Source organism: Bolinopsis microptera, chromosome 5, assembly GCF_026151205.1.
Source record: "Bolinopsis microptera isolate Bmic1 chromosome 5, MBARI_Bmic_1.0, whole genome shotgun sequence".
Classification (NCBI taxonomy): Eukaryota; Metazoa; Ctenophora; class Tentaculata; order Lobata; family Bolinopsidae; genus Bolinopsis; species Bolinopsis microptera.
In genome coordinates, this window is record NC_087076.1 from 23,555,110 (window position 1) to 23,581,068 (window position 25,959).

At 36.7% G+C, this 25,959-nt stretch overlaps 2 protein-coding genes across 2 annotated transcripts; one reads left to right on the forward strand and one right to left on the reverse strand.

The window, feature by feature from the left end:
- Nucleotides 1-25,407, reverse strand: LOC134815006 (pyruvate dehydrogenase (acetyl-transferring) kinase, mitochondrial-like). Its single transcript, XM_063823438.1, has 8 exons — nt 25,006-25,407; nt 24,816-24,879; nt 24,521-24,638; nt 24,004-24,162; nt 22,109-22,191; nt 2,072-2,245; nt 1,778-1,921; nt 1-1,550 (listed from the first exon to the last, which is right to left on the reverse strand). Exons 1-8 carry the CDS (start codon nt 25,308-25,310, stop codon nt 1,425-1,427), a joined length of 1,173 nt encoding a protein of 390 aa, XP_063679508.1. The 5' UTR covers nt 25,311-25,407; the 3' UTR covers nt 1-1,424.
- Nucleotides 22,869-23,720, forward strand: LOC134814722 (cytosolic sulfotransferase 1-like). The gene has a single exon (XM_063822907.1). The coding sequence runs from the start codon at nt 22,869-22,871 to the stop codon at nt 23,718-23,720; it is 852 nt and encodes a 283-aa protein (XP_063678977.1).
- Nucleotides 25,408-25,959: the final 552 nt, after the last annotated feature.

Below are 25,959 nucleotides of genomic sequence, written 5' to 3' on the forward strand. Positions count from 1 at the left end.
TGTGATAAATCAATATCGATAAATTTGATTATCATTCTTGTCTAAAATCTATAAATTACAATCTAAGAATCGTTTTATAACAAATCTCCTGAAATTGGCTCGATTTGTGAAATGAACTACAGATAAACAGAATTGATCATACGCCAAAACACAAAGGAAATTAAAAAACGGAATATGCTTGAAAAAAAACTTTGTTTTATTTTTATAATATAATATGACCCTACACTTGTTTAATTGTTTTAACTTTAAAGAGACGAACATGTCACCTACATAGCAACAATTTTCAAAACTAGTAATTAACTGGGAATCAGTTTACAATGATTATGAGAATATGCACTTGTTGCCATACCATTTCCCAATGACAACTTTCAACAAGCTTCGTGAAAACGTTTCCAATCAATAACCTCAAAAATTCGTTTCTTGTTATATTGGTTCCATCTTGTGTAAGATTTTAGCACAACATATTGCAGAAGTGGTCTTGACATCACAGTTTTTTACCTTTGGTCAGCTTAAAAAGTCACAAAACGTAATTGAAAAATCTCTGATAATAGTCATGCTAAATTAAAATAATTTACACACAAATCGAACCTACGTTTGTAATAAACTGTCCAGTATCTAAAATCGAGAATGAATCATACAGGATTTTCGCAATCCTTTAATCAAAGTTAATTTTGTAATATATTTTAACATGGAACGATCAAAGTGTTTCAGTTAAATCATTATAAAGTAAGAAAGTTAATTTTGCATGAACGGAACTAATTTTGATGTAAAACTTGCTAATGCACCAAAATTTTCTTTGCATTGCTATACTAAAAATCACGGAATCTAAATTCTAAAATCGTACTAAGGATTCGTAAGGATACTAAGGATCGTACTAAGGATCAAGATATCGACCAAACAGATTAATTCTGTGGAGTAGGCCTGGAAGTGGCAGAATAACTTACAACCATATTTAAACAGGTATTAATAAACGTACGGACTACATTTTACTGACACCAACATAAAGCCAACTTCACTGAACTTCAGTCGTTATTATCATTGGTTGAAGTTGGCTGCATGTTGGTGACTGTGGTTTCCTGGATATTAAAAATGTAAAGAAATTTTTACCCAGGCTAATGTTGATCAAACTTTGTTCATATTTTCATTGAAAGGACCAGAACATATAACCAACTTTAGTTTTCAGAGCTAAGCTTTAATATAAACAGTGATAATAAGAGCCACATCAGATGCCAATCAGCCCATTGTACCCTCTAGCTATGTTTTCAGATAGGATCTTTCTGTCGGTTTTTGGTGGATAGCAGAAATAAAATCAACAAAATCTGGTTCCTATCGTGCAGTAATAGTTATTTTAGCAAACTTTCAGTTCGTTGAGAAGGGAGAAGGTATTTTTAGCGATGGTCTTGCTACAGTCGAGGGTTTTACGTCTATGACCAGATTGGTCGTGATTTGCCGGCGACATTCCAGTCTTGAACCATGGTTCCAATCTGATACTTCGCCTGACTCGTCTTGTTGAACAGAGGCAGAACTTCGCTGGCATTCTCCGATAAATTCTAAGGAATAGAAATGTGTCACAGTATGGTTGATGAGTCTGACGTGTATTTTCTTGGTTTCTAGACCATCCTGTAACTTTATTTATGTATATTGTATAATTGTACAAATACTACCATATTTAATTTATCTCAATTATATACCCTGATGTATCATTGAACTGCATAAAAGAACATTATATAATTATACATACATAACACACAATAAAATTAATGTCCACATAATTAACCTGTAGATAAATAACAGCATCAGTCCCGTATCCCTCCACACTCACTAACCGAATGTTACCGTTCAGGTACCGGGCATACAGCCGAGAAAGGGGTAATCCGTACCCAAAGCCGGCCAAGGGCGGTATTCTCGAGTCTTTCTCTGGCTACAAATAAAAAACAGTGAGCTCTTCAGAACTACCTACCTATTCTAAGCTAAAATACAACAAAAAACTCAAAAGTCAAGATAATAATATAGAACTGTGGGAAGTAGGAACTTGTTAACACATTATCTCCATATTCAACCTACAACTAACCTCTGGGGCTGTTGAGTAATGGTAGTCGAATAGTTGGTCCTGCTCAGACATAGGAATTCCTCGGCCTCTATCAGACACTTTAATACTGATGTCTTTTTTCCCTTGAACTATGCAAATTTGAACTGGGTGCTTTTCTCCGGTGAACGGATTTTCAACTGACGCCCTCAGTGCGTTCTGAAGAGAATAACATTAACATGATTATAGTGTAAGAACAGTTTACAAAATCATGATAATGATATGATCATGATCATTGCACACGGTAAAGTCGTTCCTGCCAGTAAATGTAGATATAACTATAATAGGTACATACTCGGTTAAAAGCTACAATTAATAATAACATATTTCTACGCGTGTCTATTTTAATTAAACACCCTAATATATCAAATGATAGAGTAGTTCGCTGTTTATTAGTCTCATGATTGAAATTCTGATAGTTAGATAATATCCGGATATATATCCAATATTATATTAACTACCCGCACAAAACCCTTAAATAACTAACTCACGTAATTGGCATCCGAATTGCTTAAAAATTTCAGAGAATATAGATATGGGTCAAACTTAAATTTCCTGAAATTTTCGTAAAATTTCATCAATTACACCACTCCCTCTTTTTCTCTTTTGTTACCATAAAGTGAGAACGTTTTGAGTTAGGAACTCCAAAATTTCCAGGCACATGTGGTTTAGAATAGAAGAGCTTTCTCAAAATTTCAAGTTGATTGTTTACAGCTTCGAATACGTTATCTCGGCACTTAATATGTGATTTCGTCACCCAATCAGTGATCTCATTAGGAGCTATTCAGTAGCAGGCAATAATGAGCCTCATTAGGCAGTACCGAGCATGTTGGGGGATGACAATCTGATCACTTTGAGTGAATACCTTAAAATCAAAGAAATTCTCGTTATAGCGCTTCGGTTGCTGTCCTATGAGCAGGTTCTAACCAATCAGACCATTGATTAAGTGAAGAAATCACAGATTAAGTGCCGAGATCATGTATTCGCCATATCTTAAAATGGTCATAACTCAGTTTAGTTGTTAACAACCATCTTGAAATTTTGGAAAACACTTCAATTATCAAACCACATCTGTCTGGAAATTTTTGGAGTTCCTAACTCAAAACGTTCTCACTTTATGGCGACAAAAGAGAAAATGAAATTTTACGAGACTTTCAGGAAATTTAAGTTTTACCCATATCTATATTATCTGAAATGTTTAAGCAATTCTGATGCCAATTACGTGAGTTATTTAAGGGTAGTTAATTTTGGGCCACCCTCTATATATAACTGATAAGATGTACGTCTGCATATTGCTGTCACCATAAAGTATGGATAACCACATGCACCAACGGAGATTGTGACGTCACAATGGTTGTTCACCAAATTCGACTTCAAAATTGAAATTTGCCACTAATTAACGGAATGCGCTGGTCTAATTATTGTTTGGCAACATGATATTTGTGCGCGCGAGAAAGTCTTTAATTTTTATACGCCACCGCAACATATTTTAATCATTGTAGGAACTCCACGATGCTTGTTAATGTTGCAGGAATGAATTCCGGATTCCCCATGCTCATGAAATGCAATGGGACTGTTTTCCCAGATAAAATACGACCAAAACAACAGAAGTTATGAAAACAATATGACAATATGTAATAGATCGGAATGCCTGCATCTGTCCTACTCCTAGCTGTTCTCCGTGTGGGTAAACCATGATAACGATATTCAATATGATCATAACCAATTAGTGTGTCAATTTCAACCATTTTATGGTGCATGCAGCGTGTTTGAGAACACCAGAGAAGAAAAATGATCCATAGGAATGACCGGGTAACAGTAAACATTAGGTGCGCCAATTATTGTGTCCACATTACAGTGATCAGTAGATTCCTGTCATCATAAAGTATGAACAACCACGTCACACGCACCAACGTTATAATGTAAAGAGATTAGAATTCATACCATGTTATTATATCACATTACCTGTACTAAAGGGGTTATTGTCATGTGTTTTCGATTATCGTGCGATATCAGTGCGACATAACAATTATCGTGCGATGACAGCTACAGTACGACATCACAATTATCGTGCGATAAAAAAACGATCCTGCGATAATCACGCGTTTATCGTCAAGTACCGCGATAATCGTACGATAATCGTGCACCACAAACGATAATCGTCTCGCATGCGATAAACGCGCGATAAAGGGTCTGCTTGGGTTAATAGCTTTAGAGATGGGACTGTGGCTTTTGATGAAGTTAAGTTGATTAAATGTGTTGAGTTTCTACTGGATAATTGTTACTTTAAAGTAGGAGAGATCTTATATCGGCAACATATCGGTGTACCTATTGGAATCAACCCTGGTCCATATATTGCTAACTTAACACTTTGGTATTTTGAGAACAGTTTCCTAGACAGTACGTATAAAAGTAGATACTATATTGTAAAGAAGTTAAATAATACATTTAGACTTATAGATGATATTACTACCCTTAACTCTGATGGTTACTTAGAGGAATATTTTAAGTTAATATATCCAGACTCTCTTACTCTTAATAAGGAAAATGAAGTAGATAGTGCCGCCAATGTATTAGATCTTGATATTTCGATAAATAGCGAGGGGAAGTTTTCTTGTAGAGTTTATGATAAAAGGGATAAGTTTGGTTTTAAAGTGGTCAAGTTTCAACCTTTGATGAGTAATCAAGCTAGTAGTGTATTATATGGCACGTACTGTTCACAGGTTGTGAGATATTCTAGGATTTGTAATAACGTTGTTGCTTTTTCTGATAGGGTTTTGAAGTTTACTGATGATTTAATTGAGTTGGGTTTTAGACGGGATCGTCTTAGTAAAATATACTTATCAGTGGTAAAGAGGCATGGGCTAAAGAATAAGTTTGGTATTGGGTGTGGAAATATATTAATGCCATAGCTTGGCCTGTGGCATCCTTTTCTATTGTTGCGCAATATTTGTCGCACGTGTTGAATTTAGTTTTATAATAACTTTGCGGCGGCGCAAATCAGAGTCTTAGAATTACGCGGGAAATTACGCGGGAGTAATTGTAGTTTGGTCAGTTCGTTGTATGACGTGTTGACTACGTTTACTTAGTATACTTATCCCTACCGTTTTATTACATTTTTACTTTATCTACCTATCACTATACAGTATACATATTTAATCTTAAATTATCATTTTAGTGGAACTATGTAAAAGGGGATCGTTGCTAGCGTTAAAACTGTTTTAACCCTGCCATAGTCAGTTGAAAGTCTGATAGCATATGTTCCGTTTGATTTGACCAAACTAATGCCTTTCATTGCTTTATAAGCATCGGAGTTGGAACTTGTGCTTAAGAGATTTCTCTGGCCAAGGGATAACTCTGGAGACTGGTATTTGTTTGTTAATTTGGATGGTTCATTGTTGTCTGGCTTCTCTTCCTGTCTTTTGGTTTGGTTCTGATGGTTTTGATGTCTATGGTTACTACTGCTGCTGCTGCTTCTTCTAAGTCACAGGATGTGTCCTTCCTTCGCTGCTCTCGTCGCTGTAAAACCTGTGCTGATATGGTGTTTTGTACGGACTTTAGGTCATCTGTATCTGGGACTAAATTTGACTGTATATTTGAGTTTGATGTTGGAGAAGAGAAAGTTATTAATTGTAAAAGTACTAATGTTATTTATCTTTTGAGCTGTAAATGTTGTAATTCTCAATATGTAGGAGAGACTGTGCAAGAACTTAAGGATCGTATGTCGCAACACCGTGGGACTACGAATCCTACTGGAAATTCGGGAAATTTTAGATTGAGACAGCATTTTTTAGAATCTATTAATTGTAATTCGTTTAGTGTTCAAATTATTCAGAAACTTACAGGTAAGGGGAGAACTGGTGTTAAGCGTCCTAATTCTACTAAATTTGTTATTGATGAAAATATTTCTAAAATTAGGAAAGGACATGAAGATCGTTGGATCAGAGTACTTAAAACACAATTTCCTTATGGGGTTAATGATAGGATTGATAGTTTAGCTAATAAAGATAGTTATAATTGTGAATATGCTAAATTTATTTCTTGTAAAGATAAATCTAGAAAGAGATCCTGGGCTGATAGACAGCAAAGCGATTTATCTCAGTTTGATATTGACAATATTTTGGGTGAATTATTACGTTTAGTTGTTGAACCATTTCACAGCGATGTTAATATTTTATTACGTAAATTATTGTTTCCTTTAAATAAGTCTACACTCGTTAAACTTAAAGAGAGCTATTTAGATAAAGTTTTTCAAATTGATAACCTAGACCCTAGTAGATCTCAGATACATTGTATTATAATGGACTTATTCACTTATAAAATTAGACCTTTTAACTCGAGAACTGATAAAAGTAAGAGCGTCCGTAAGCCTAAAGTTTTATGTTCTATTGATTTTGTGAACAAGGGTATTGAAATGTTAAATTTACCTAGAGTTTTTAGATCTCCTAGTTTGAAATCGTTTGTTAATTTTTGTAACATTAAAGAACCTACTGTTGTATATAAAGGTACTGATAATGTTTCTAAGAAGTTATTTAATTATAATAACGTTGTTAAGGGAGACACTGAACCTTTAGAATGCAAATGTCATATGTTTACTGATTTCGTAAATCAGGATTGTGGTCATGTTGTGACTGGGGATGTTAATTTTGTAAAGCACGACGCCTTGAGAAGTCTGTTAGAGAAAGGTCCTTCTTATAAAGAACCTAAAACGATTGATTTTGATAAGAATTGTAATTCGGTAATAGATAATGTTAAAGAAATCTTAAAACCTTGGAGTAGGAAAGAGAAAATCGATAGTGCATGTTTAAATGGTTGGTTTAATGAATTTAGTGATATTGTTAAGAAGAATACTGAAGCTCTTAAAATGAAATATCCTAAACAGCTTAAACGGAAATCTGTGTTTAGTAATGATAAAGCTTGTGAAGAATTAGCGTTTATCAGAAAGTATTTTGTTTTATGTCCGGTGGACAAAGCAACTAAGAACGTCGCTATTATTTGTAAACATTATTATTTAAGTGATATTATACAAGAGTGTCAATCTAATGAGGGTATTGATGATGTTAGTGGGGAGCATGAAGTTCGTGATATTAACAGAGATATTTTCAAGTTCATAGAAGACGTTGGGATAAAAGTAGATTCTAATATTGATATTTTACCTCACATGTTTTCGAGTCCTAAATTTCATAAGCCAATTTTTAAGTTTAGGTATGTTATTTCTTATGCTAATTGTAGTATTAAGCCCTTGGCAGTAAAGATTTCTTTAGCCTTAAAGGCTGTTTATTCAGAGATCTGCCGATATACTAACATGTTGTTTAAAGTAACAGGAGTTAATAGGAATTGGGTCATTTTGAATAATAAGCCGATTTTAGAAGCTTTAGATAAAATTAATGATAATAGCTTAGCGAGAAACATCCAAACTTTTGATTTTTCTACTTTATACACGAATTTAGCCCATAAAGATATCAAGGATGCTCTCAAGTTTACTGTTAAATTAGCCTTTAGGAATAGTAAAAAGAAGTTTATAGCTGTTTACGATAAAGGGTCTGCTTGGGTTAATAGCTTTAGAGATGGGACTGTGGCTTTTGATGAAGTTAAGTTGATTAAATGTGTTGAGTTTCTACTGGATAATTGTTACTTTAAAGTAGGAGAGATCTTATATCGGCAACATATCGGTGTACCTATTGGAATCAACCCTGGTCCATATATTGCTAACTTAACACTTTGGTATTTTGAGAACAGTTTCCTAGACAGTACGTATAAAAGTAGATACTATATTGTAAAGAAGTTAAATAATACATTTAGACTTATAGATGATATTACTACCCTTAACTCTGATGGTTACTTAGAGGAATATTTTAAGTTAATATATCCAGACTCTCTTACTCTTAATAAGGAAAATGAAGTAGATAGTGCCGCCAATGTATTAGATCTTGATATTTCGATAAATAGCGAGGGGAAGTTTTCTTGTAGAGTTTATGATAAAAGGGATAAGTTTGGTTTTAAAGTGGTCAAGTTTCAACCTTTGATGAGTAATCAAGCTAGTAGTGTATTATATGGCACGTACTGTTCACAGGTTGTGAGATATTCTAGGATTTGTAATAACGTTGTTGCTTTTTCTGATAGGGTTTTGAAGTTTACTGATGATTTAATTGAGTTGGGTTTTAGACGGGATCGTCTTAGTAAAATATACTTATCAGTGGTAAAGAGGCATGGGCTAAAGAATAAGTTTGGTATTGGGTGTGGAAATATATTAATGCCATAGCTTGGCCTGTGGCATCCTTTTCTATTGTTGCGCAATATTTGTCGCACGTGTTGAATTTAGTTTTATAATAACTTTGCGGCGGCGCAAATCAGAGTCTTAGAATTACGCGGGAAATTACGCGGGAGTAATTGTAGTTTGGTCAGTTCGTTGTATGACGTGTTGACTACGTTTACTTAGTATACTTATCCCTACCGTTTTATTACATTTTTACTTTATCTACCTATCACTATACAGTATACATATTTAATCTTAAATTATCATTTTAGTGGAACTATGTAAAAGGGGATCGTTGCTAGCGTTAAAACTGTTTTAACCCTGCCATAGTCAGTTGAAAGTCTGATAGCATATGTTCCGTTTGATTTGACCAAACTAATGCCTTTCATTGCTTTATAAGCATCGGAGTTGGAACTTGTGCTTAAGAGATTTCTCTGGCCAAGGGATAACTCTGGAGACTGGTATTTGTTTGTTAATTTGGATGGTTCATTGTTGTCTGGCTTCTCTTCCTGTCTTTTGGTTTGGTTCTGATGGTTTTGATGTCTATGGTTACTACTGCTGCTGCTGCTTCTTCTAAGTCACAGGATGTGTCCTTCCTTCGCTGCTCTCGTCGCTGTAAAACCTGTGCTGATATGGTGTTTTGTACGGACTTTAGGTCATCTGTATCTGGGACTAAATTTGACTGTATATTTGAGTTTGATGTTGGAGAAGAGAAAGTTATTAATTGTAAAAGTACTAATGTTATTTATCTTTTGAGCTGTAAATGTTGTAATTCTCAATATGTAGGAGAGACTGTGCAAGAACTTAAGGATCGTATGTCGCAACACCGTGGGACTACGAATCCTACTGGAAATTCGGGAAATTTTAGATTGAGACAGCATTTTTTAGAATCTATTAATTGTAATTCGTTTAGTGTTCAAATTATTCAGAAACTTACAGGTAAGGGGAGAACTGGTGTTAAGCGTCCTAATTCTACTAAATTTGTTATTGATGAAAATATTTCTAAAATTAGGAAAGGACATGAAGATCGTTGGATCAGAGTACTTAAAACACAATTTCCTTATGGGGTTAATGATAGGATTGATAGTTTAGCTAATAAAGATAGTTATAATTGTGAATATGCTAAATTTATTTCTTGTAAAGATAAATCTAGAAAGAGATCCTGGGCTGATAGACAGCAAAGCGATTTATCTCAGTTTGATATTGACAATATTTTGGGTGAATTATTACGTTTAGTTGTTGAACCATTTCACAGCGATGTTAATATTTTATTACGTAAATTATTGTTTCCTTTAAATAAGTCTACACTCGTTAAACTTAAAGAGAGCTATTTAGATAAAGTTTTTCAAATTGATAACCTAGACCCTAGTAGATCTCAGATACATTGTATTATAATGGACTTATTCACTTATAAAATTAGACCTTTTAACTCGAGAACTGATAAAAGTAAGAGCGTCCGTAAGCCTAAAGTTTTATGTTCTATTGATTTTGTGAACAAGGGTATTGAAATGTTAAATTTACCTAGAGTTTTTAGATCTCCTAGTTTGAAATCGTTTGTTAATTTTTGTAACATTAAAGAACCTACTGTTGTATATAAAGGTACTGATAATGTTTCTAAGAAGTTATTTAATTATAATAACGTTGTTAAGGGAGACACTGAACCTTTAGAATGCAAATGTCATATGTTTACTGATTTCGTAAATCAGGATTGTGGTCATGTTGTGACTGGGGATGTTAATTTTGTAAAGCACGACGCCTTGAGAAGTCTGTTAGAGAAAGGTCCTTCTTATAAAGAACCTAAAACGATTGATTTTGATAAGAATTGTAATTCGGTAATAGATAATGTTAAAGAAATCTTAAAACCTTGGAGTAGGAAAGAGAAAATCGATAGTGCATGTTTAAATGGTTGGTTTAATGAATTTAGTGATATTGTTAAGAAGAATACTGAAGCTCTTAAAATGAAATATCCTAAACAGCTTAAACGGAAATCTGTGTTTAGTAATGATAAAGCTTGTGAAGAATTAGCGTTTATCAGAAAGTATTTTGTTTTATGTCCGGTGGACAAAGCAACTAAGAACGTCGCTATTATTTGTAAACATTATTATTTAAGTGATATTATACAAGAGTGTCAATCTAATGAGGGTATTGATGATGTTAGTGGGGAGCATGAAGTTCGTGATATTAACAGAGATATTTTCAAGTTCATAGAAGACGTTGGGATAAAAGTAGATTCTAATATTGATATTTTACCTCACATGTTTTCGAGTCCTAAATTTCATAAGCCAATTTTTAAGTTTAGGTATGTTATTTCTTATGCTAATTGTAGTATTAAGCCCTTGGCAGTAAAGATTTCTTTAGCCTTAAAGGCTGTTTATTCAGAGATCTGCCGATATACTAACATGTTGTTTAAAGTAACAGGAGTTAATAGGAATTGGGTCATTTTGAATAATAAGCCGATTTTAGAAGCTTTAGATAAAATTAATGATAATAGCTTAGCGAGAAACATCCAAACTTTTGATTTTTCTACTTTATACACGAATTTAGCCCATAAAGATATCAAGGATGCTCTCAAGTTAACTGTTAAATTAGCCTTTAGGAATAGTAAAAAGAAGTTTATAGCTGTTTACGATAAAGGGTCTGCTTGGGTTAATAGCTTTAGAGATGGGACTGTGGCTTTTGATGAAGTTAAGTTGATTAAATGTGTTGAGTTTCTACTGGATAATTGTTACTTTAAAGTAGGAGAGATCTTATATCGGCAACATATCGGTGTACCTATTGGAATCAACCCTGGTCCATATATTGCTAACTTAACACTTTGGTATTTTGAGAACAGTTTCCTAGACAGTACGTATAAAAGTAGATACTATATTGTAAAGAAGTTAAATAATACATTTAGACTTATAGATGATATTACTACCCTTAACTCTGATGGTTACTTAGAGGAATATTTTAAGTTAATATATCCAGACTCTCTTACTCTTAATAAGGAAAATGAAGTAGATAGTGCCGCCAATGTATTAGATCTTGATATTTCGATAAATAGCGAGGGGAAGTTTTCTTGTAGAGTTTATGATAAAAGGGATAAGTTTGGTTTTAAAGTGGTCAAGTTTCAACCTTTGATGAGTAATCAAGCTAGTAGTGTATTATATGGCACGTACTGTTCACAGGTTGTGAGATATTCTAGGATTTGTAATAACGTTGTTGCTTTTTCTGATAGGGTTTTGAAGTTTACTGATGATTTAATTGAGTTGGGTTTTAGACGGGATCGTCTTAGTAAAATATACTTATCAGTGGTAAAGAGGCATGGGCTAAAGAATAAGTTTGGTATTGGGTGTGGAAATATATTAATGCCATAGCTTGGCCTGTGGCATCCTTTTCTATTGTTGCGCAATATTTGTCGCACGTGTTGAATTTAGTTTTATAATAACTTTGCGGCGGCGCAAATCAGAGTCTTAGAATTACGCGGGAAATTACGCGGGAGTAATTGTAGTTTGGTCAGTTCGTTGTATGACGTGTTGACTACGTTTACTTAGTATACTTATCCCTACCGTTTTATTACATTTTTACTTTATCTACCTATCACTATACAGTATACATATTTAATCTTAAATTATCATTTTAGTGGAACTATGTAAAAGGGGATCGTTGCTAGCGTTAAAACTGTTTTAACCCTGCCATAGTCAGTTGAAAGTCTGATAGCATATGTTCCGTTTGATTTGACCAAACTAATGCCTTTCATTGCTTTATAAGCATCGGAGTTGGAACTTGTGCTTAAGAGATTTCTCTGGCCAAGGGATAACTCTGGAGACTGGTATTTGTTTGTTAATTTGGATGGTTCATTGTTGTCTGGCTTCTCTTCCTGTCTTTTGGTTTGGTTCTGATGGTTTTGATGTCTATGGTTACTACTGCTGCTGCTGCTTCTTCTAAGTCACAGGATGTGTCCTTCCTTCGCTGCTCTCGTCGCTGTAAAACCTGTGCTGATATGGTGTTTTGTACGGACTTTAGGTCATCTGTATCTGGGACTAAATTTGACTGTATATTTGAGTTTGATGTTGGAGAAGAGAAAGTTATTAATTGTAAAAGTACTAATGTTATTTATCTTTTGAGCTGTAAATGTTGTAATTCTCAATATGTAGGAGAGACTGTGCAAGAACTTAAGGATCGTATGTCGCAACACCGTGGGACTACGAATCCTACTGGAAATTCGGGAAATTTTAGATTGAGACAGCATTTTTTAGAATCTATTAATTGTAATTCGTTTAGTGTTCAAATTATTCAGAAACTTACAGGTAAGGGGAGAACTGGTGTTAAGCGTCCTAATTCTACTAAATTTGTTATTGATGAAAATATTTCTAAAATTAGGAAAGGACATGAAGATCGTTGGATCAGAGTACTTAAAACACAATTTCCTTATGGGGTTAATGATAGGATTGATAGTTTAGCTAATAAAGATAGTTATAATTGTGAATATGCTAAATTTATTTCTTGTAAAGATAAATCTAGAAAGAGATCCTGGGCTGATAGACAGCAAAGCGATTTATCTCAGTTTGATATTGACAATATTTTGGGTGAATTATTACGTTTAGTTGTTGAACCATTTCACAGCGATGTTAATATTTTATTACGTAAATTATTGTTTCCTTTAAATAAGTCTACACTCGTTAAACTTAAAGAGAGCTATTTAGATAAAGTTTTTCAAATTGATAACCTAGACCCTAGTAGATCTCAGATACATTGTATTATAATGGACTTATTCACTTATAAAATTAGACCTTTTAACTCGAGAACTGATAAAAGTAAGAGCGTCCGTAAGCCTAAAGTTTTATGTTCTATTGATTTTGTGAACAAGGGTATTGAAATGTTAAATTTACCTAGAGTTTTTAGATCTCCTAGTTTGAAATCGTTTGTTAATTTTTGTAACATTAAAGAACCTACTGTTGTATATAAAGGTACTGATAATGTTTCTAAGAAGTTATTTAATTATAATAACGTTGTTAAGGGAGACACTGAACCTTTAGAATGCAAATGTCATATGTTTACTGATTTCGTAAATCAGGATTGTGGTCATGTTGTGACTGGGGATGTTAATTTTGTAAAGCACGACGCCTTGAGAAGTCTGTTAGAGAAAGGTCCTTCTTATAAAGAACCTAAAACGATTGATTTTGATAAGAATTGTAATTCGGTAATAGATAATGTTAAAGAAATCTTAAAACCTTGGAGTAGGAAAGAGAAAATCGATAGTGCATGTTTAAATGGTTGGTTTAATGAATTTAGTGATATTGTTAAGAAGAATACTGAAGCTCTTAAAATGAAATATCCTAAACAGCTTAAACGGAAATCTGTGTTTAGTAATGATAAAGCTTGTGAAGAATTAGCGTTTATCAGAAAGTATTTTGTTTTATGTCCGGTGGACAAAGCAACTAAGAACGTCGCTATTATTTGTAAACATTATTATTTAAGTGATATTATACAAGAGTGTCAATCTAATGAGGGTATTGATGATGTTAGTGGGGAGCATGAAGTTCGTGATATTAACAGAGATATTTTCAAGTTCATAGAAGACGTTGGGATAAAAGTAGATTCTAATATTGATATTTTACCTCACATGTTTTCGAGTCCTAAATTTCATAAGCCAATTTTTAAGTTTAGGTATGTTATTTCTTATGCTAATTGTAGTATTAAGCCCTTGGCAGTAAAGATTTCTTTAGCCTTAAAGGCTGTTTATTCAGAGATCTGCCGATATACTAACATGTTGTTTAAAGTAACAGGAGTTAATAGGAATTGGGTCATTTTGAATAATAAGCCGATTTTAGAAGCTTTAGATAAAATTAATGATAATAGCTTAGCGAGAAACATCCAAACTTTTGATTTTTCTACTTTATACACGAATTTAGCCCATAAAGATATCAAGGATGCTCTCAAGTTTACTGTTAAATTAGCCTTTAGGAATAGTAAAAAGAAGTTTATAGCTGTTTACGATAAAGGGTCTGCTTGGGTTAATAGCTTTAGAGATGGGACTGTGGCTTTTGATGAAGTTAAGTTGATTAAATGTGTTGAGTTTCTACTGGATAATTGTTACTTTAAAGTAGGAGAGATCTTATATCGGCAACATATCGGTGTACCTATTGGAATCAACCCTGGTCCATATATTGCTAACTTAACACTTTGGTATTTTGAGAACAGTTTCCTAGACAGTACGTATAAAAGTAGATACTATATTGTAAAGAAGTTAAATAATACATTTAGACTTATAGATGATATTACTACCCTTAACTCTGATGGTTACTTAGAGGAATATTTTAAGTTAATATATCCAGACTCTCTTACTCTTAATAAGGAAAATGAAGTAGATAGTGCCGCCAATGTATTAGATCTTGATATTTCGATAAATAGCGAGGGGAAGTTTTCTTGTAGAGTTTATGATAAAAGGGATAAGTTTGGTTTTAAAGTGGTCAAGTTTCAACCTTTGATGAGTAATCAAGCTAGTAGTGTATTATATGGCACGTACTGTTCACAGGTTGTGAGATATTCTAGGATTTGTAATAACGTTGTTGCTTTTTCTGATAGGGTTTTGAAGTTTACTGATGATTTAATTGAGTTGGGTTTTAGACGGGATCGTCTTAGTAAAATATACTTATCAGTGGTAAAGAGGCATGGGCTAAAGAATAAGTTTGGTATTGGGTGTGGAAATATATTAATGCCATAGCTTGGCCTGTGGCATCCTTTTCTATTGTTGCGCAATATTTGTCGCACGTGTTGAATTTAGTTTTATAATAACTTTGCGGCGGCGCAAATCAGAGTCTTAGAATTACGCGGGAAATTACGCGGGAGTAATTGTAGTTTGGTCAGTTCGTTGTATGACGTGTTGACTACGTTTACTTAGTATACTTATCCCTACCGTTTTATTACATTTTTACTTTATCTACCTATCACTATACAGTATACATATTTAATCTTAAATTATCATTTTAGTGGAACTATGTAAAAGGGGATCGTTGCTAGCGTTAAAACTGTTTTAACCCTGCCATAGTCAGTTGAAAGTCTGATAGCATATGTTCCGTTTGATTTGACCAAACTAATGCCTTTCATTGCTTTATAATCGTTGCAAGATTAAAATCTGCGAAATGGTCAATATTTTCCACCGTGGCATGATCTAGCTCTGGCCTGGCTGCATGCATCCTGTGCGCGGCGCGGCTTGAAATGCGCGCGTTATATAATTAATTCGCCGACGCGATCGGCGGGATAAGTCGTGACGACTGCAAATTTGTAAGTGCATTTATACCGCAATGACGCTCTCTAACTTGGCGTATTCACCTGTTGCGTATTGTACTATCACCACACCTGGGAACTGGCTTACAATTGTGCAGGAGACAAAAGATTAATACACAGTACAGTATGTGGACATCTATTATATTTGTCACTTCTGGTCGCGACAATACGGACACGGGACAGTATAAAACCACATTTTCACAGAGCCTTAATTTTGAGAAATTTTATTACAGCCCCAAACAGACAATAAACATGACTTGATAAACTTGTTAACTAAATTCATGGCTAAACCGGTCGGACTGGTTACAATGGTACTTTTTTTGTTGCCAATTTTCTTATCTGATAAATTCCAAATTCCAAGGCTACTGGACCGGTACGAAGAATTTTCCTGGCCTAGACACTGAAGAGATAAAACATAAATACATAATGCATATGGTAAATTTGTCTATAGCCCTCATTGAATTAGGCACCTATAAATCTAATCCGAACTTTTCCAAAACATCAACAAAACATCAACTGTAATTCCCTGTGAGGATAACATACGGCACTCACTGAATCCTGTTATTCAGGGCAACATCAACTGTAATTCCCTGTGAAGATAACAGACGCACTCACTGACTCCTGGTTTACTTATATCATATTACTCTGTCTCGTGCCCACTGCCCAGTGCGCTGCAAATCGATTGCAAAACTTTTGCGAAAGAAACTGTACTAAAACTGTTTTACAAATATTTTAACATGTGCTTTATGATCATTTACTGGATTAATTTCTACCTTTTTTCAACCTATTTTGAAGGAACAGTAGCAGTTTTGGTGAGAGTGCTCTTATAGCTGAATAGTTGAATTCTGTTATTGAGTATATTTTACTGTGTATAATGTAAAATTCTACCAGTCATTAGTAACCATATTAGGCATAAATACCTGACAGATCTAATGTTACACATTCTTATGCCGTATTATAAACATTATATTAGACTCATAATATGTACGTTTCACTAGCACAAGTTGATAACTTTTAAAATGTATTATATGACAAGCTAAGGCTTCTTAGTTAAAAATTCATACAGTTTCACAAATTTGCGGCATGATTGTAGCATGATTTTAACATGATTGCAGCATGATTTTCGTGAAGGATAATCTGCATTTTCGTTTCTATTATTAGTTTTTTGTAATCGCTATGAAATAAGGGGACTTATAAGTGCAGTAAAATAGTATTACGATCAAAGAATCACTGCACATACAATTTGTGAAAGGAGTATTAACGGATCTAAAGGATGGTTCCGGTTAAGGTTTTTTTTTTACAAATGTCTCAGACCCATAGCTAGATCTGTGAATTTTAGGCAGACCCACTCGACAGCGGCCAAATTTTGCGCATTATGAGCCCCAAGCCCGATACCCACTTTGCCTCCCAATTATATTATCATCTCGTAACTTCGTAATGAAGGTTCCGTTATTCATTTAAAGATTAAGATTTTCGATTCTGGGCAAGTAGCCCGACACGACACGTAGCCGGGGCGAAGCTCCTTTGGTTGGCTAGGGAGGGGGGAAGGCGCAGCCCCCCACAAAATTTTTGAGAAACACCCACCATTATGTGTTTTAGACGACATTTGGCATTAAAAAAATTTGTAGGACAGTAATAATCAGACATCACAATAATACAAAGTTGGGGGGCTAGGGGGGCGCAGCCCTGGCCTTTGGAAAATTTTTGAGAAATAGGGTGTTCCAGACGACATTTGTAGGACAGCAATAATCAGACATTACAATAATACAAGGTTGGTGGGCTGGGGGGCGCAGCCCCCGGAAAATTTTTGAGAAATAGGGTGATTCAGACGACATTTGGCATTAAAGAAATTTGTAGGACAGCAATAATCATACATCAGAATAATGTAAAGTTGGTGGGCTAGGGGAGCGAACCCCCAGGAAAATTTTTGAGAAATAGGGTGATTAAAACGGCATTTGGCATTAAAGAAATTTGGGGACAGTAATAATCAGACATCACAATAATATAAAGTTGGGGGGCCGGGGGTGGGGCGCAGCCCCCCAGAAAATTTTTGAGAAATAATGTGTTTTAGACGACATTTGGCATTAAAGAAATTTGTAGGACAGTAATAATCAGACATCACAATAATACAAAGTTGGGAGGCTAGGGGGGCGCACCCCCCGGAAAATTTTTGAGAAATAGGGTGATTCAGACGACATTAGGCATTAAAGAAATTAGTAGGGCAGTAATAATCAGACATCACAATAATAATAAAGTTGGTTGGCTAGGGAGGGGGGGGGGCGGAGCCAATCAGAAAATTTTTGAGAAATTATGTGTTTTAGACGACATTTGGCATTAAAAACATTTGTAGGACAGTAATAATCAGACATCACAATAATACAAAGTTGGAGGGCTAGGCAGGCGCAGCCCTGGCCTTCGGAAAATTTTTGAGAAATAGGGTGTTCCAGACGACATTTGTGGGACAGCAATAATCAGACATTACAATAATACAAGGTTGGTGGGCTGGGGGGGCGCAGTAATAATCAGACATCACAATAATATAAAGTTGGGGGGCTGGGGGGTGGGGGGCGCAGCCCCCAAGAAAATTTTTAGAAATTATTTGTTTTAGACGACATTAGGCATTAAAGAAATTTGTAGGACGGCGACAATACAAAGTTGGGGGTGCAGCCCCCGGAAAATTTTTGAGAAATAGGGTGTTTCAGACGACATTTGGCATTAGAAATTTGTAATTTCAGACATCACAATAATACAAAGTTGGGGGCTAGGGGGGAACTCAGTACTTGTCACATTGAATGGAATAAGTACATATTGTATAGTGGGATTTGGGAATAATTTACGAAATGCTAAAGTCGATTGCCTGTCGTGTCGTTTAATCAAACAGTCATAAACACAGCCCACTTACCAGGCAACCATGGGGACTAGGGGGCTTATTTTTTTTGGGGTTCAATTTTTTTCCGGGGGTCTTCCCCTTGGCTACGTGTCTGCATTCTAGTTGCCAGACCCACTCTATTAGAGTGCAGACTCAACATTTTGGTTGCCAGACCCACTATTCTGGTTGTCATATCTCCTATATTCTAGTTCATAGACCCCCAATTCTGGTTGACAGAGTGAAGAATTACCATTCTGGTTGCCAGATTCACTCTTCTAGAGAGGAGACCCACTCTTCTAGTAGGTATAGAGTCAAGACCCACTATTCTAAAATGCAGACACACCATTCTGGTTGCCAGACCCACTCTTCTAAGGCGAAGACCTACCATTCTGGTTGCCAGCCCCACTCTTCTAGAGTGTAGACGCACCATTCCGATTGCCAGACTCACTATTCTTGAGTGAAGACCCACCTTTCGGGTTGCCGGACCCACTATTCTAGACTCTTATAGACTCCAGACGCACAATTCTGGTTGCCATATATATCCTATATTCTAGTTTAGACCCCCAATTCTGGTTGACACTTGACAGAGTGTAGACTTACCATTCTGGTTGCCAGACCCACTCTTCTAGAGTGAAGACCCACTATTCTAGAATTCTTACCCACCATTCTTGTTGCCAGACCCACTCTTAGCTAGAGTGAAGACCCACTATTCAAGAATTCTGACCCACCATTCTTGTTTCCAGACCCACTACCCTAAGGTGCAGACCCACCATTCTGATTGCCAGACTCACTCATCTTGATTCCCTTGATTGCAGACCCACTATTCTGGTTGCCAGACCGACTCTTATAGATTGCAGACACACCATTCTAGTTGCCAGACCCACTCTTCTAAAGTGTAGACCCACCAGACCTATTATTCTAGAGTAAAGACCCACCATTCGGGTTGTCCAAACCCACGATTCTGGTAGCCATATCTCCTATATTCTAGTTTATAGACCCCCAAATCTGGTTGACAGAGTGTAGACTTACCATTCTGGTTGCCAGGCCCACTCTTCTAGAGTGAAGATCCACTATTCTAGAATGCAGACCCGCAATTCTGGTTGCCAGACCCACTATTCCAGATTGTAGACCCACCTTTCTGGTTTCCAGACTCAGTGAGACTCACCCTTCCAGGGCGAAAATCCACCATTCTGGTTGCCAGACCCACTCTTCTAGAGTGTAGACGTACCATTCTGATTGCCAGACCCACTCTTCAAGGGTGCAGACCCACATTCATGTTGCAAGACCCACTTCTAGATTTCAGACCCACTATTCTAGCTGCCAGACTCACTTATAGATTGCAGACCCACCATTCCAGCTGACAGACCCACTCTTCTCAAGTGCAGATCCACCATTCTGGCTGCAAGACCCACTTTTAGATCGCAGACCTACCATTCTAGCCGCCAGACCAACTCTTCTCAAGTGTAGACCCACCACTCGGGTTGTCAGACTCACTCTTCAAGGGTGTACGTACACCCACCATTCTGGTTGCCAGACCAACTTCTAGATTGCAGACCCACCATCCCAGCTGCCAGACCCACTCTTCTCAAGTCCAGACCCACCACTCTGGTTGTCAGACCCACTCTTCAAGGGTGTACGTACACCCACCATTCTGGTTGCCAGACCAACTTCTAGATTGCAGACCCACCATTCCAGCTGCCAGACCCACGCTTCTCAAGTGCAGATCTACCACTCTGGTTGTCAGACCCACTCTTTAAGCCTGAAGGGTGCAGACCCACCATTCATGTTGCCAGACTCACGTCTAGATTGCAGACCCACCATTCTAACTGCCAGACCCACGTCTAGATTGCAGACCCACCATTCTAACTGCCGGACCCACTTCTAAATTGCAGACCCACCATTCTAGCTGCCAGGCCCACTCTTCTCAAGTGCAGACCCACCACTCTGGTTGTCAGACCCATTCTTCAAGAATGCAAACCCACCATTCTGGTTGCAAGACCCACTTCTAAATTGCAGACCCACCATTCTAGCTGCCAGACCCACTCTTCTCAAGTGCAGACCCACCACCCTGGTTGTCAGACCCACTCTTCAAGGGTGCAGACCCACCACTCTGGTTGTCAGACCCACTCTTCAAGGGTGTACGTACACCCACCATTCTGGTTGCCGGACCCACTTCTAGATTTCAGACCCACCATTCCAGCTGCCAGACCCACTCTTCTCAAGTCCAGACCCACCACTCGGGTTGTCAGACCCACTCTTCAAGGGTGTACGTACACCCACCATTCTGGTTGCCAGACCAACTTCTAGATTGCAGACCCACTATTCCAGCTGCCAGACCCACTCTTCTCAAGTCCAGACCCACCACTCTGGTTGTCAGACCCACTCTTAAAGGGTGCAGACTCACCATTTAGCGGCCAGACCCACGCTTCTCAAGTGCAGACCCACCACTCTGATTGCCGGACCCACTCTTCTAGAGTGAAGACTCATTATTCTCGAATGCAGATCCACAATTCTGTTGCTAGACCAACTTCTATATTGCAGACCCACCATTCCAGCCGCCAGACCCACTCTTCTCAAGTGCAGACCCACCATTCTGGTTGTCAGACCCACTCTTCTAGAGTGAAGACTCATTATTCTCGAATGCAGATCCACAATTCTGGTTGCTAGACCAACTTCTAGATTGCAGACCCACCATTCCAGCCGCAAGAACCGCTCTTCTCAAGTGCAGACCCACCATTCTGGTTGTCAGACCCACTCTTCAAGGGTGTAGACCCACAATTCTGGTTAACAGACCCACTTCTAGATTGCGTACCCACCATTCTAGCTGCCAGACCCACTATTCTCAAGTGCACACCCACTACTCTGGTTGTCAGACCACTCTTCCCACTCTTTAGGGGACAGACCCACCATTCTGGTTGCCAGACCCACTTCTAGATTGCAGACCCACCATTCTGATTGCCAGACCCACTTCTAGATTGCAGACCCACCATTCTAGTGGCCAGACCCACTCTTCTCAAGTGCAGACCCACCACTCTAGGCAACAGGGGTGAATAATATCAACAAATAAAGATTGTTTAATTTTTGCACAAAATTTCTCGTCATGTGACAACCCTTCCCAACCCCCCTGAACCCCCTACCCCTCCCCCCTAAAAAACTCATCGGATTTTTGCTTCCCGCGAACATGATTTTTTTCTGAAAATTTTTGTCAAGCCAGATCTGTAAATCTATCAAATATGTAAAAAAAAAACCTTAGTTCCGGTCACGGCAGTGAGTTTTAACTTAAAGGCTGTTAAAATCACATACATTAGTTTGCCAACTTTCTTTCTGGCTGATTTACTTTGTAATTGCTTGCTTCTTGAAACCACTTTATATGTGCTTGTTTGTGACTCAATAGCTACAAGCATAGTAATACAACGTGTAACTGCAAGGATCTATCTAAAGCATTAATTTACTCTACTGTTAGTGTATTTTTAGAGGCAGTAATAGAATCAAATGTCAATTCAAAATCATTACAATATCCACTCACATGTTTCCTAACTATTCACTATAGATTTTCACCAAAGGCAAAAAGTCATAGGAAAGAACACGCTTGGTTATTGAGATGAAAGTGAACATAATTATGATTTACCTTAATAAGTTCAAAGACCATGTGATGTAAGTGAGAAGCGATGTAAACAACTGAGATTTCGTCATCCTTCGATCCGTCCTGTTCTGAAATAAGGTATGATGAATTTTACATTGCATAAACTGTTAAGGCTGAGAAGTGAGGTCTCATAGTCAAGTGAAAATATATTAATTTCAAGTTATTGTAGGTGGGTAGTTGCTGCCTCCAAACGTTAGGCATATCAATCATTACCGCTACCGTATTTCAGATATGCATCGTTGGTGACAATGCATTATAATTTATAGTCTACAGTTACTAAAACTACTGAACTGCAAAATGTGACGAAATGTATAGGTACTCTGATTAATTTGTGTTCAAAATCTACTTCAAAATCTTCACCAATCACCGGTAATTGGATCTTGAACAAAAAGAGGATTGGCCCCATTGCTGAAATGTATCCCAGTTTGAAATTTGAAACGACACTACAGAACACAGGACCTAGGAGGAAGACAACTAATTCTAATCCTCAAATAAGAAATTACAGAGCAGGTGTTGGATTGTGTATTCTTTAAAAGACAATGGTGTGGATATTTAGACTACTGAGAAAGGAAAATATGAAGATTTGGGAGATAGAAATCGAGCATCGAATGATGAGAAACATATTCGATCATTTTACGCCGAACTGTAGTTACTTCAGTACTGTAGTGCACTCTGATCAAGTATCGTCTTTACGAGTTGTTGTGTAGCTCAGAGAAACATTAGAATTAGCCGCTTAATCGCCGTCATGGTTTCGTTTGATCAGTTACCTTACAAAGTGTACGATAACATTGCAATTCCTCATTTTATCCAACCCCGAACGGAAATCCGGACCAAGTTTAAAATCCGGCCCAGAACGGACATCATAGTCGCATCCTACCAGAAGAGTGGGACAACTTGGACACAGAACATCCTACGTCACCTCTTATGGCCGGGTGATAACACTTTACTTTTTGAGCGGGTACCCTGGATAAACGTGACCCGACCTCTCTCACTCTCTCTGGAAGAGATAGAACGTTTATCTGATCCTAGAGTTATAAAGACACATGATCCGGTACAATGGATAGATGATCTACTGCAGGGGAGTGAGGCTAAGCTGATATACGTCTATAGGAACCCACGAGATGTGGCACTGTCTTATTACAATCACATGTCACTTAAACCGAGCATGAGGGGAGTTACATTCCAGCATTTTTACAGGGATGTTATCCGCAATCCAGTTCGGGCAAATCATGGATTGTGGGAGGATCATGTTGGGGGCTACCTGAAGTTGAAGATCCAGAAACAGAACATGTTGCTGTTACGATACGAGGATATGGTGGAGGACCTTGCCAGAGAGATCGGGAGAATAGCTCAGTTTATCGGGGTTGAGTGTAGTGGTATAGGTAGTGACTCGCTTATAGCTGAAGTTGAAGAGAAAACACAGTTCTCTTACATGAAGAAGGACACCAGTTGCAACTACTCACATCATTACAAACACGACTTGTTTTTGAGAAATGGTAAAGTTGGGACGTGGAAAGAGTATTTAACAGATGAGCAGGGACAGGAGTTAGGTGATATTCAGAGACAGGTTTTCAATAAATACGGGATATTTATTTAATGAGACTGACTTAAAAAGGCCATGGAATTGTCATTCAATGCCAGGAAGACGAAATCAATTAATTGGTATCCAGGCAATTTTTTGATAATATAAATTATGAGAGTTTTTTGAAAATTCAAGAACATCTGCATTTATTCGCCAAAAATGGATTCTTTACAGAACACCATATTACATACTTATTGCTGCATTGACCCTGTAATGGAGGCCAGACCATAGTACTCAAAACATTGCAAGGAAAATTACATCTAATTCAGTAAGTTAAAGAATGTTCAAATAGACTTACTGAAAATATTGATCTTAACATCAGGACAGTCCCCATAATGATGATTACAGAGATACTTAGCACTGCTTGCTGCATCGTCAACAATGTCCTGGACATCCAGAGAGGGGTCTATGATACCATAATGTCCCGGACATTCTTCCTCTGTCCCGAACAGCACCACTGATGAGGTATCATGTTAGTTGGAAATTGAACTGAAAGCTGGGTTTTGTTACATTTCCCAATACAAACAAGATTATAATTTTAGATATCCATGAATGCGATTTATTATTTCAGTTGATACCCGAACTTATGTCAATTTAATTAATTCCCTTAAAATTGGCTTGAATTATGAAATATTATAATTTGGTATATTATAAATAATTAATTAAATAAATACAGTCAATATTTGAATATTGTCTCGCAATCAGTTCAAAAGCGTAAAAATGCTTTATGACAGAAAGTGATTTGTGAGTGATTAACTTTGTAACTTAGTAAATTTTAGTAACTTACAGTAACTTAGTAAATTTTAGTAACTTACAGTGATTAGATATTAGAACTCTGATAGCTATCCGGCTGGTGTAAAACCTGTCCAAGAAATAATTGATGGAAGGGTCGAATCTATCTGAGCCACTTTCGTTTTTCAACGCAAGTATTCCCTTGTGAGAAATAAATGTGTTTGAGTCATAAAATGATAAATTCTGGGAAAAATATTTCGAAATGTATTGATCCCTCTTAGGTGATGAATCTAATCAAGTGAATGACATGATCACGTGAATTAATACTAAAGTTTGACGAAAATAGCGTAACAACAATATTTTAAAAACACAACATACCTCTGCCATGATCTCTACAACAGTTTGATGCCTCCTCTTGATTTCTTCTAGTCTTCTTTTAAATCTAAATATCAATGATACGTTAGTATGATTTTAATATCTCATGTAATTCGTGTCAGAATTGCACAAAAAGGCAGTAACTTCTGGACCACCCTGCATATTCCTAAATATATTCCTAAATTAAACTCACTTGCTAAGATTCTGTTCGTCGTACGTGCCGCCTGGATCAAATTCAGCCAGATCCTCAAAAGTTTTAATATACATGTCCTTCACATGTTTGACTGAAGGCTGCTCCAGTAATGACTCTGGTAGGAAGTGAAGCTCTTTCACCATATGCGATATTCTTATTGGAAGCTCTTGGTGAAGGAAACCATAGCTGAGGGACTCATTTCGCTTCTTCCCGAACTCAATTAACTGAGCTACGGTTATTGGAGATGGTCGATACAAAGAGGTCCTGTCCAGCAGAGTTGTAAGACATCTTGCATTTGGGCGCATCACTTGCAATTTTCTGGATTCTTCCAAGTGTCTTCGTTTGTTATGAAGCTACAACTAAAACTGGCGGTATGGCTACATTGGCTAAGAGAAGTAATGGGTTAATAATAATAAATAAAATAAAAGATCATGATCATTGATCCCTTTCAATATATAACGCAAAAGCAATAGAATAAGCGATAAAAGGTGAAACATCAGGAAATGATAACACTAAGAGTGTTGTGGCATGGTGCCAGGACAGAAAACGGCAGATTCTAGCTAAACTAGTTCCATGACGTCACAACTGAAACATGATCTGTTCATGATATGAAACCACAATACGATAAACAACAAATGTTGGCGTGTACCCAGCACAAACATTATGACCGGTATCTCCTGGAAGATCTGGATATTACATCACAAATTGGGCCATGAGACCGATGAAATATCACATACAGTAAGAAAAAAAACCTAAAACGTAAAGCACAAACTTTACTTCGCGTAAAAAGTAACACAGAGTGACAGTGAAAACTTAAAGCACATTTAAAACACATAGAGTAGAGACAAAATGTCATACTAACAACATATTTTGTGACCCACTAAGTATATAAATAATATAAGTTATTAAAGAAAGTTCTAGAACCCCAGGATCGGACCATATATAATATTATAT